The 13,128-nt window shown below is 43.8% G+C and overlaps 1 protein-coding gene across 3 annotated transcripts in view; it reads left to right on the top strand.

Annotated features, from left to right (window-relative positions):
* Window positions 1-12,696, top strand: part of SLC20A2 (solute carrier family 20 member 2) — a 40,074-nt gene extending 27,378 nt beyond the window's left edge. For 2 of the 3 annotated variants that reach the window (XM_009273588.2, XM_009273589.2), the window contains 3 exons: window positions 4,232-4,417; window positions 5,142-5,226; window positions 10,992-12,696. In XM_009273588.2, the coding sequence (XP_009271863.1) occupies window positions 4,232-4,417; window positions 5,142-5,226; window positions 10,992-11,156 (436 nt within the window). In that variant the 3' untranslated portion in view covers window positions 11,157-12,696. The remainder of the gene's footprint in view (window positions 1-4,231; window positions 4,418-5,141; window positions 5,227-10,991) is intronic. The other variant, XM_009273590.2, reaches the window with a different exon arrangement.
* Window positions 12,697-13,128: the final 432 nt, after the last annotated feature.

Genomic DNA, 13,128 nt, shown 5'->3' with positions numbered 1-13,128 from the left:
CTTTCATTTCTGAAAAAAACCTTTTATTTTTTTTTTAAAAAAAAAAAAAAAAAAAAAGTTGTAGTCCTTGTTCTTCCAGAGAAGGGCCTGGACTTGTGATCCAAAGGTACCTAAAAATCTCTGCTCATGTGTGTGTGCACACGGGAAACCGTAATTTCTAAGCCTGTCTCATGATAGCTGAATCTGGGGGTGTTTTTTGTCAGTAATATTATCTGTCTCACGGGGGAGCGCAGAAGCCAACTCTATTTATAGTTCAGATTCACTGTCAAATGCTATCTTTCACAACAGCTTTATAAATGGTGCAGGACAGATTCTCAACTGGCACAAGTGAGCAGAAAAAGAGAAGTTGTGCCAACTCACATTAGTTGAGAGAGCTAGTGAAATCATCATGAGGGTCAGACAGCACTTCAGAACCACTCAGCAACACTTCGCTGAACCACCGTGATACGCGTCTGCAAGTATGAGCATTACTGTAGATGGCTTTTAATCCTGTATCATGCCGCCGGGGAAGGCAAAGAGCCCCTGTGCACCACCCCTGCTGCAAAATCCTGTGCCCTGCGAGTAATTGGGGCTGGTAGAGCCCGGCAGAGATGGTGAAAAATACTGGACATGGAGAATACACTTCATGACAGGTAGACTCAGGAGATAGGTTTCTTATGCCATAATGTTTTATAAATTCATCCTAAAATTAACTCGTAATGGCCATCCTCTTGTGCTCAGTGGCAAAAACGCGTATTTGGTGTACAAAACTAAAGTAATACCATGACAGGAGTGGCTTGTCTTGGCTTTTAAACTCAATAGCTAAATAATATGGTATCATCCTCGAAAACACTTCAGTTACATAGGAACCTAATGGCAGTTTTACATATGGATAGATGTGGTAGGGGTTCAGAGCCCCTGGGTGACCATCTCAGGCTTTTTCGTTCTCCCTCTAAACTACCACGAATAAGACTTGGAACTCCAGCACAAAGGAGAGTTAGTTAAGGCAAGTAAAAGAGCCGTGTGGGAGAGTAAGAGAAAAATCACTTCTTGAAAATAGACTTGTGAAATGCGTCTTAGCCAAATGCATGGAAGATTTGAGGTCTGCTTTCCTGCTAGTCATGTCTTGAGTCAAATGAGATAGAACCAGTGGGGAGATATTGTGAAAGCCGCATCCCAGTCTAGCCAGTGTCCTCATGGTTCATCTACTTAGTCACTCAGCTGTAGGAGACATCTGTTAACCGCAAAAGGTCTCAAAGCAAAGTCTCTTATCTAACAATGCCTTTTTTTTTTTATGTGTTATTTCTCTCTTACTCTCCTGTTGGGACTGATTGTCTTCTATCGATGAACTCTTCCTAGTCCCAAGGATGGTTGATTGCACATGATCATGGTAATGATTTGAAGCTGATATATGCAGTACCAAGATCCTAAACTTTGCAGTTCGAGTCAGATGCATTCATTGTGAGTTTTTGTCAGTTTTGTGGTGGGACAGGCCTAACGGCTTCTTCTAGAGTTGTTCTCCATTGGTGAACAAATCCAGAAGCCGAAGGAGCCCTCTGAAGAGCCGTGACGGTGGTAGATTGGAGCCACCAGCTGTGCACCACTGCTGTTTGCTGGCTGTTGGTAGCCACTTGCAGGTCTTCAGGCTGGGAGATGCCGTTGTCCCTAGGAGCTGAACATTTAAGTCACATTGAACATGATTTACGGGGAGAGGAGAAATGTGTTCTCTGGTATAGATAACCAGTAGTGCAGATACCCACAAATGAAAATGCGGTTAATTACCTTTTTGCCTTTCCAAGCATATATAGATCCAGTGCTCCTCTGCTTTCTTTTCCTACAGGGAAGGTATCAGAAGTGCTGCCTCTGTGGGCATCGGTGTCATCTCTTCTGATCTGTTGGGCAGCATCAGCCACTCGGATCCTCCGAGGCTGAGCACAAGTCAGCAGAGTTTTGCCTTGCCTTCTGTTGCCACAGATAAGAAAATAACCTTTTCTTTGAGGATTAAGCTTAGTTGATTCACAGAGGTGTAGCATTTGCAAATAATTAAAACTGGATTTTGGTACAAAAGAGCATAGTTTGCTGCTGTAGTTTTTGAAGCCTTTTCTGTCTTCCCATTTACATTAGGACTGACAAATATCCATCCATAATCTCTTCAGAACAGTCAGGAATCAGTGCCTGGGCTCACTCCAAATGTACCTGTTGTCTTCAACAGGGAGGTTGTCCCCATGTCATATAGGACTATAAGAAGGGATGATCAGTCTTCCCTTTTATTCATCTGATCAATGTTTTAGTTGCCTTTATCCATCCTTCTGCATCCATCAGTTGAAGGTACAGTGAATTACCTTTCTGTTTCTATGCACAATAAGTCATTTAAATGTGCAAGTAATTTAATCCACACCTGAAAACACTGGCAAAGAAGTTGCAGATCGACTTAAAAATATTAGAAACGCTTCGATCAAGAATCTCTTCTTCCTTGAAGATAAAATAATTCTTGCATTTAGGCAACTAAGGACTTTTCAGATACCGTCCTTTCACTCATGCAGAAACTCAACAAATCAAATGCATGATCAGGCACAGTATCAGACCAGAATTTTAAAGTACTTTTGCTAGTGGAAATCACTCTTTATTTAAAGAGTATTTAATTCTTCATCGTACTGCCCAGTGTCTTCAAACCCACCGGATTTTATTATCCATGTTAGCTCACTAATTTATTTCCAGCATCCTTCTCAAAATCTGTAAGAATTATTCATTCCTTTTTATATCAAAGAGCATTTTCAAGTATTTTCATTTGCCTCACAGCTTGAATGTTGTTGTGTGTGTTTACAAGGGAAAATTCCTTCCTAGTTACTTTGCTCCAGGACCGCTTCTCAGGGTTCAGAGCTCGATTTCTCAAGGACCGGAAGAAAGAAGGAGGGTCTCGTGTTGCTTAGATGCGCCGAGCTTTGCAGTGCTTGAGGACCCTCGTCTCTTGGCGATTAGCACTCAGCCCCTAGCACCTCATATCTGATAAAGATGGGATTCAAGTAAATTATTAACTGTCGGTTACAGTGGCTTGGTTTGCACAACATTTGACGTTAAAACTGGCCCTTACTCCATCTGTGTGCTTTGGAGCGAGACCAGGAACTAAATTTAGCTGGTCCTGGCTGCAGGGCGAGCATAGCTGTCGGTCCTGCCTGCAGTGCTCACCGCGACCTGCTCTCCTTATCAGTTTACAAAGAGGGGAGCTTCCTGTTGGTTTTCAGACTTTTTGAATGACATTGGACAGGTTTGCTCTGCTCTTCTCCTGATTATTTAGACACAAGTGTAGCGCTGCCTCACTTCTTATGCTTTTTCGGTTGTGGATGAATGCTGCTCAGCAGGGCAAGCAGCTACTCAGTTTAGCAAAAGAGCTGCAAAAAAAAAAAAGGGATGTCAAAGTTGTTATCTGCTTTTTAGTATGTAAGCCTCTAAAATAACTGGATACCAGCTTTCAAGTTTTTCTTCTAACTCTCATGTCTAGAAACTTGATGCTTTTTTAGAATAAACAAAGTCAGAAATCTCACTCCAGGCACTGGAGACTCCAGCCACCAATATCGGGTGACCTGCATTAGGAGTGGGGACTTCAGTGTTGCTGACTTTCAGTGTTTTTCTAGATAGCAACAGCAGGGTAGCAAAAAGGGCTTACGCAAGCTCTGTGTCACCAAGGAGTCCTCTCTGATCCAGTCCAACTAGCTCTACAACGCGTTTGAAGAGGACTAAGTCACCTTCCTGGCTGCATTCTGATCATATCTCCAAACGTTAGAGGTTGTCAGACTAGATTATATTTGTATCTTCTTGTCTGCGATGGTAATTTTGTTCATTAATTTCCCTCTTTGAGGAAAAGAGATAGTTTAATGCTTGAATTTTAAAGATGCAAAGCTCTCGAATTGGTAAATTTTGAGATTGTTTCAGCGCAGTACTGAAAATACTGGTTTTGTCCCAGAACAGACATAATGAGGTATTACAGACTCTGATATTTCAGGAAACAATCTGTAAAAGAGAAATTCCTTTCAGCATTTGCTATAGTTATCAGTGATGAAGTGACAACTGAAAAAGCAACATGATAAGAGTCTCCTGCTGCAGCCTTTCCAAGCAAGAAAGGGTGTTGCCTAGGGTCAAGTCAGAGCAGTGTTTGCATAAACAATGAAGAAAAATCACGCAGAAAATAAGAGACTTCTTTCAAGGCAATTATCTGCATTTTTGTAACTCGGGCGATGTTTTTCTGTTTCTCCAGCAATGCAATTGGTCCCCTCGTCGCGCTCTGGCTTATCTACGAGCAAGGTGGTGTAATGCAAGAAGCGTCGACTCCCATCTGGCTGCTGTTTTATGGAGGTGTTGGGATCTGTGTGGGTCTCTGGGTCTGGGGTAGAAGAGTTATCCAGACCATGGGTAAAGACCTCACTCCAATCACACCATCAAGGTAGGTGCACTGCTGTCATTACGGTTGTGTGAACTTTGTGCGTGAACCAATCTGAGAAATTGCTGCTCCAGTATTTTGTTTGTAATGCAGTTTGCTGGATTTGCTGTGCTTTGATTTTAATGATAACCTGGCTTCGACTTCTCTGTCTTTCTAAAAAATTGAAGAAAAAAACGACGAAAAGGAGAAAAAGAAAGAATGAGAGAAAGAAAGAGAAAGAAAGAGAGAAAGGAAAAGAAGATAACCCTGTAAACTAATACTGAATGCATTTGAGGTATAGAGGTCTATGTGAACAGAGTCTTCTGCTGATGACCTAATTAACGTGGCAGAAGGTGCATTTAGAAAATGGCAAGATTATAGTGGCTTTCCCAGTGCGCTTCAGACTATTAAAACCATATGTATTTATTACAGTAATTTTCATCCTTAAGGCATACTCGACCTCTGCTGGTGCTTAACTGAATTACTAATTAGGCATGATTCACCGCAGTGTAGAGTAGTAAAAGTCCCTGATGCAATGAGCTGTGCAGCCAGGTTACTGCAGATGACTAGCCTGTGCCGTTCCCATTATTCAGCCCTTCCTTGTTCTCTTAACTTATTCCTATGACAAAAATCAGTCGGACATAAAACAGTCGAAAGAAGAAATGGGTAAGACTTCGGCACGCTGCATGGTATCAGTCCGAGCTGATGCAGAGAGTGATTGTGAAGTGTTTTCTTATGCTTCCCGCAGTGGATTCACTATTGAGTTGGCTTCGGCGTTCACAGTTGTGGTAGCTTCCAATGTTGGACTTCCTGTCAGTACTACACACTGCAAGGTATGCCTTTGCCCAGCGACTGCAGTCAAGGCAGTCTGGACTATTCATCTTAAAATTGTGCCGCTCGAGCCAGCGGATGATGGCACGGTGAGGGGAAAACAGCTGCTCACGGGGGATGGTTAGGCAGAGGTGCATCAGCGCATCTCAGTCGTGCCAGCAACACTGGAAAATAATCAGGCTTCCAAAAAATGCATTGGAGTTGTCACAGTAAAGTCGCTGCAATCGAGCACAGCGTGAACTCCATAGCTGTGGTTAAAGAAAAACAGCACTTACAAAAACGTGACCTCAATTTTAAAGCAAACGATTACAAGGAAGAACCTGGTTTCCTCCGACGGTGCCATTTGAACCTGGTCGGGTAGCGTTTCTCCCTTGTTCAGGGGCTGCGCACCATTCATCATTTATACTTCACTTTCTTGATAAGTGCATGGCATGGGATTTCCTGCATATAACTCTTTTACTACAGGTTTTCCATCTGTCTTTTTTTTTTTTTTTTTTTTTTTTTTTTTTTTTTTTTTTTTTTTATTTCTTCACAGTGGATTTTGCATTGAAGTAATGTGTGCGCTAACGGTACTTGTAGCCTCAAATGTGGGTATTCCAATAAGCTCCACCCATTGCAAGGTATTGGAGTTTGCAGTGATCACATCAGTAAATCACATCATTAGGATAAACCATAACAAAATACGAGAGATACCGATTGTTGCAGATTGCCTTTACTATGCAATGCGCCGTGCAGACAGCGATTGCAAAATAATTAGGACCGCTTTTAAAGCCGGTACGGCTAAGCAAAGTCAGCGTTATAAGTAATTGCACAAAAGTCTGGAACATCTTTCACCCTTACATGATCGTATTGAACTAATTTAGACATATTAAAATAATGTAGACTTGTAGTTTGTGTGATCCCAGTTACGTGTATTTTAGAGCCACCTGTATGAAAAACACTGCTACATCATTAAGCTAATATTTTAATGTCTCTCTTCTTTTAAACCAACTTGTCCTCACTTTTGTGCATTATAATACAGAATCTGGCCCTTGTAATTAGTTCTTTGAACAAGGTTGTTGGCTTTTTTTTTTTTTTTTTTTGAAAAAGACCAGTTTGAAGTATAGATATAGGCTGGGTAATGAGCAGAATTTAATTGTGTCATATGATACGCTGTGTGAGAAGACATTTATATTGCTTGTAGGCAACAGGGAGCATGTGGACATTTACACTGCTGGAAGAACATAGCGGGAATTTGGAATTGTGTTCCCCAGGAAATTCCTGAGTCAAACATCCTGTCTTTCTTTCCTTTGCTTCCCCATGGACTCCCAAGCTCTTGGACATGCAGAGCTATCTGTATCCCTCACCGTCTGGCAGGGCATGGGGAAGCCCCTCCGAAATCAGAGACCCCAGAGCGGCAAAGCCCCTCTGCTTCGGGACATACCACCAAGCCCTACAAGAGCCAGATCCTGTAGGATTCGCTACTGCACCCTGGGGACCTTGGAGCCCTTCCAGCTCTGGCTGGGGCTGGGGCTGGGGCAGGCAGGTTTTCAGGGCTAACTTCTCCACGACATGGCAGGCAGGCTAGCAAGAAGCCAGGCATCCCTGCCTGTGACATTGACCTGGTTTCCAGTGAAAGAGTCAATGAAATCCACACATCCTGCAAAACGCCCCAAGTTGGTTCAATCAGCCTTTTTCTAGTGAAAACCATTTCTTCAGAAAGCCTTCCTCTATTGCAAAATCATTTCTTTCTTCTGCTGTAGAGTTCTTTGAGAAGCAGCCAAGACTGAGCTGCTCTAAAACGCTGTTCAGATTTCCTGGCGTTGGCTGAACTCTGGTTCCTCTGAATCAAGAAGGGAGGGGAAAAATAATAACACATGATCCACTTCTAAAAATGCTAGCCTGAAACCACCTCCCTTTAAGCTGACTGGTACATCAAATGCGTGATGAAGAATTTGCCAGGGAGAATAATACAGCTTTGATTATCCTGAAGTTGCATGCCTGAAGCGCTTTTAGCCAACCATTGTAAAAGACAAAATACACTTTGGTGCAGACAAATAGACTGAATTTAAAAAGAAAATGTCTCGGAAGCCATAAGCTAATGAGAGGGCGGCATTAGGAGGTATTCATTGACTCAATGCAGTTAAAAGCTTGGTCTTTTCTAACTGCAGAGCAAAATAATTCTTTTTAAAAAATATTTCCATAAAAGCAGTTAATGTGGTTAGTCTGTGTCTGCTCCCTGTAGTTTGCTGTATCTCATTAGGTGGATCATTCTTAATGGGAAGATCCACTTCGCAATAGGATTAGACTGTTCCAGGATGTCACATTATTATAACTGACTCTGTTTTTCAGCAAAATGAGATCCTGAGTTGGAGGATCCTAAGTGATCAACACAAGATAAAGCAAACACTTGCAACAGATGTATTCCTTGTTTTCTTCGAGGGCTTGGTGGAGGAATAAAAGAACTATTATATATCATTTACTCCATGGGAAAATGCCTCTCTGAAAGTGCTGTCAGCCACTGAGACAGAAATGCCTTCTAAAAAATCAGCAGAAAAATTGTTTCGCCCTAGAAATCAAAAAGAAAATGGGTTCAAGGTGAACCTGGTCCTAAGCCTCTAGCATGAGGGAGTGGGAATTACTCTTTTCCCCAGCATTTGCTCCACAGCAAAATAGTGTTTGCTAAAGTGGGAGCCCTACCGAAGGAGTGTCAGTCAACTGAACATGCAGCAACTAGATAAACTGATGGCAAAGAAGGAGCAGCATGTAACGCCTTAGGTGGAGGGAGACCTTTCTGAGGTAAAATAATAGGCTATAATGAAAAATGGAGACCAAGTATGAAGGAAAGCTCTGAGCAGCAGTTTTCACGTCTTGGAGCAGATGTGGTGGCAAACTGGAGATTGGTAGCAGGAAGAAAAGCATTAGCTTCTGATAAAGATTCGTCAAGCCCTCTCAGATCAGGAGTTGCATTCAGTCCTAAATCAGAGGCTTTGGTCTACATGAGGTGTAGCCACCGCCCGATATGCCTGTCCTAAATCTACAGCCCAGCAGCTTTTCCATGCTCAGTGCCTGCTGAGAGCCTGAACTGCACCCTTGTCCTTGTGACGAGTCAAAGGGGAGGGGAAAGTCCCTCTGAAAGCCTCCCAAGTCAAGAGGGCCTGAGGTAAAGACCTAACCTTTTGAGCCTCTGAAGGAATTTGTGAGTCTGAACACAGTAGCCACTGTGTTCGGCTGCTCTGCCTGCACCCATTCAACCTCCCTTGGGATTTAGCACTGAAAAGCTGGTGTGGTGTGAATGCGTACCTTGCCTTTCTGCTGCCCAGGTAGGCAAATGATAATATTGAATGTTACACATAGTGCCTGTTATTTATTCTAAGGTATAGGATGTAGAAATAAACAGGCATTTCTCAGTTGTAACATTGAATATGTTCACATACGGATAAAATTAAGAGTGCAGGAGTTAAATGCTTTTTCTGTGCAAAAGCGACTTTGCTGAGGTCATACTGTCAGCTCCATTTTGCTATTATGATTTTGGGGTTTTGAAAAATATTCTCTGTGTTGCTATGATGATGGAATTATTATGTTCTGTGTGTTATTATGATATGCCATTGCACAGGAACAAGAGAGCCAAAAGCATTCCTGTAATGCTTTAAGCAGAGCATACTGAAGGCAAACTGCACTGGTTTCAAACCAATCTCAAAGTAGTTATCATCTGAAATTCTGCAGATGGTGTAGTGTCCCTACACCCAAGTTTTAGCTACTCTCCTAACCTCTAGTCCATCAAAATCACTATTAATAAACTAAACTTTAATAATGTTTAAAACAGATTACCAATGCCATCATTGCTGATACCTTTTAAATTTCAGGAAGGACTCAGAGATTATCGTACGTAGACTGCAGGCTCGCTCAATAAGCAATGCTTCTTGTTGCAAGCATGACAGATGGATGCTAAGGATGTGCAAAATGTAAAGCAGAGCCTAACAGCTGAGCTGCTGAAAAACCAAATGCTGTTTCCTCAGGTTAACGCTTTGATATAGTCAGAAGTGTGGGGTTCCTCTTAACTAGGCACCTCATAAATACAGAATAGCGTATTGTCCACTCAAGGGGTATTCAGATTAAATATTATCTAACAGATTTCCTTATTGGATCAAGCTTTAGACCGAGGCCTTTTGAGTCCTAGAATATCAAGTTTAGTTTTCCCTTGTTCTGTCACAGGCGCTTTTGAGAGTCTTATTTCCCTAGAGTTACAGGGTCTTCCACAAATAACTCTTCCCTCCAAAAAGAAATGTTAAGCAGTAGTTAGAAGTTAAATAGGTGTTAACAAAAGATGCGGATTCAATATTCCCATCCTACCTCTCCTTGCTTCCCTGTCCTCCCAGCATTTAGCATTTTCCTGGTTCCACACATGGGGAGCAGCCCATCTTCTAATCTATAGTCAGGGACTGATACTCCAATTAAGAAAACAAGCAGGGAAGAGGAGGCAGGGATGGCATTTCAGGGAGCACAAGCCCAGCTGTGTCTTGGAGTTTCCTTTCCTTCAAAACAGGATATTCCTTCCACATTTCTTGCTGCTTTACCGTGTGCTTTGAATAGACTTGCACTGATTTACATGTTTTTGTTAAGGGCACGGAGGGCCACTTCCAGGGCAGAAAGAAAACACAGTGTTTCTGAAGTTTTTGCCTCATTTTTCACCAGAAATGTTTTTGTCAGTCCTGTTCTTTCTTAAGATAATATGCTGGGTTTATACCTGAGCTTATTAACTGAAAATACATTTCAAGGAAGAAAAGTTGTAGCTTTGCCCATACCGTGGTGTGTTTTGTCTTCAAAAACACTGACCTACCCAGCTGCCCTGGTAGCAGTGCCTTCAAAGGGTATTTTGGTGGTTTATCCATTCCCCACCTGAAGCCAGACCTCTTGCTGTCCGTGCAGTTTGCATGCCCCATAGAGTCAGGCTGATGTCTTTCTCCGCAGGGAGGATTTTAGCTCTGGCTGCTTGGCTTGGCTGGCTGGTCCAAAAGGGCTGCTTTTCCTCGGAGGGCTCGGACTGCTGAGTTTGATGTAGGGCAGCTGTACTGGGTCTAACCTTGCACTGTCTGTGTGCCCCCTGCCAAGTTACCGTCACTGTTACAGGGTGGGCTCAGCTGCTTACATTGCCATTGCTGTCCTGTTTATAGCCCACACTATTGAAATATATAGGTGCTGTTTGGAGTCAGCTCCGTATGCCGGGCTATAAGCTGCAGAGGTTCAGCAGCTGCTGGGTGAACAGGCAGGACATCCCAAACCAGCAAGAGGACAGGCAGGTGCGACGGGAACCATACTAACTATCCCAACCTGCCCCATGCCACACTCTCCAGCAAAGCCTTGAAAACAACTATCCCAGTGTTTTCATGATTTAGACCGCAGTCTGGCCAGACTCAGTGGACGCTTGCCCTCTCCCCTACAGACTGAGTCAGGTGCTGGACGGGTGGAAGGCTGCCTCGATTGCACTCATGGCTGATCCGGCAGCTAGCAGGAGCTAGCAAAACCCACAAACATATTTATTCTCCTTTGGCTCACCCCAAGACCCATGAGAAACAGACCACTGAAAAATAAAGGTTAAAGCACCCTGGAATTGTCGCCCTCCTGCCACCCCACCAGAACAGAGCCATTGTCATCGTCAGGGGCTCCCTTATCTCAGAGCATCGCTTGGTATCAGCTGACTGGCATTGGTGTGGCCGTGGGCATGTTATGGGCACTCGGACCTATCCCTCACACCCTGTCTCCCGCTCTCTTCCCTGCACTCCCCAAGGTTGGCTCCGTGGTGGCCGTTGGCTGGATCCGCTCCAAGAAAGCGGTTGACTGGCGCCTTTTCCGCAACATCTTCCTGGCGTGGTTTGTGACTGTGCCGGTGGCTGGCTTGTTCAGTGCCGGGGTGATGGCGCTGCTGATGTACGGGGTCCTGCCCTACGCCTGAAGAGCCTCCTGCGCTGGGAAAAGGGGAAATGGCCAAGCTACTACCGAGGGGAGAAGCGTTCCCGTGAAAGAACCAGTTGGAGAAGATCCATCTTCCATATCTAACTTCTTATCTACTGTACATAACAATGTGTCATATTGGTGACATGGTGATGTGGTGCCATTTCTTATATATTAAAGAAGTATATATGCATATAGTAGGTAACAATACCTAAGTTATATTATCAGTGGGGTGAAAATAATTGCCTAGAATTTAATATTTAGTAAAATTTGTACATAGTGTATCATTTTGGTGGCAATTTTTTAATCTTTTGAAGAAGAGTATGGATTAGGAAATGTTTCTTGTCCATTTGATATAAGAAGCGAGGTACAGGACTGCATAACATGAATTTTTTTAAAGCTATTAAGATACTGGAACAAAATAAAATGTGCAGAAGTGCTTTTCATAAAATAACTTTGTTCATATCATATTGATCTTTGTGTATCATAGCTTGATGGTTATGGCTGTTTAAATACTTACAAACAGTAACTTTGAGATGGTGCATTTCCCTTATATATTTTGGATAAGAAAGTTTAGGAAGTACCAAAGAAGCAGGGGAATAGCTTGCCAATATTATGTTGTTGTCTACACGTGTGGGCATGTGTTGTGTTTCCCCACCTCTAATTCAACGTTGCTTTCACCAAGCTCTCGCCAGCGAGGCTGGGATAGTACTGTTCATGTCTTAATGTAACTTTAAAAAAAAAAAAGAGCACACAAAAAAGTTAGTTCTTGTTACTTAGTAGGCAGACCACGGTTCTCCACATTAGCTGATAGTAGACCGACTTCATTTTGTGGGTTGAATTTGAAGTATCTCACTGCTCGCCTTCTACCTTTCCCCTTCAAGCCTCAGCTCCCGGTTGCCCTGCTATCAATTCCAGTGGGAGAACGGACCATCAGTCTCCCCGTTGTCTGTCCATCCAGCCACAACCACACACTCTCAGGTACAGGAGCAGGACTGTGGGGTGCACGGCACCCCCACGTACAGAAGCAAAGGGCAGCAGCAGGTAGGAAACAGGCTTAGCCCTGGTTTTGTGGTTGAAGGTATGGGCGCCCACAGGAGTGCTGACCCACGCAGGGGCTGGTGTGAGGAGCACGGCGAGGATGCGAGCAGATGCTGGGTCCCCCCCGGCGAGTCGCATCCCACGCCACAGCCTGCCAGCCTCCCACCGTGCTGCCGATCACAAGGAGGGGATGGGAATGGGAACCTCACCCTGCACGGATGGAGGTTGCGTGGTAACCAGCATTTGGGATGAGATTTTTTCACGACAGCTCGGGGGGAAATGGCTAGCTACATCCCTTGCATAGCTTTGGAAAGCACATTTGGGTGAAGGTTACTGTTTCGTGGGTGGGAGGCAAAGGGCAAGGGGTGCCCGGAGGAGGTTGGGAATCTATTACTGTTTAAATGCTGCTAAAATTTTGATAAAACGTTCTTGGTACTCCATTGTGACTTTTCCATTGGTCATTCATACTAAATTTATAATAAAAAGATAAACAGCCCCTATCACTGCCTCTTGGGTTTTTTGAGCGTTACTCAGCTGTGCCAGCTGTAATGGGAAGGCTTCATGGGCAGCTAAAACCTACTCCTTGGCATCCGCCGCCTTTTGTTCTTTGTCCGCCAGGGTCTGTGGGGATGAAACCGCAGCTGGGGAAAGTGTGGGGGAGGGCAACACGAAGGCACAGGGCCCTTAGTTTGTTTGCAGCAGAAAGACTTGGGTTGCTTTGCGAGAGCTCCTAGCCCAAACTTGGGCACCTGGGTGTCCCTGGACTGCAAGATGATGCTGAAAAAGGCTTGGACAGATACACATTTTTGGAGAGCAGAAGACTGTTTGAATGAGGGTCTTGTGCAGTTTATGTGCTGCTGCTTCTCTAGGGAAGGCAACTGATGAGAAAAGTTGGGGGTTTTTTTAAAGGTTTAAGGACCTCTGGTTTTGTG

The sequence above is a fragment of the Aptenodytes forsteri genome, unplaced genomic scaffold, assembly GCF_000699145.1.
Source record: "Aptenodytes forsteri isolate BGI_AS27 unplaced genomic scaffold, ASM69914v1 Scaffold93, whole genome shotgun sequence".
Taxonomy (NCBI): Eukaryota; Metazoa; Chordata; class Aves; order Sphenisciformes; family Spheniscidae; genus Aptenodytes; species Aptenodytes forsteri.
This window is presented reverse-complemented; position numbering and strand designations above follow the sequence as displayed.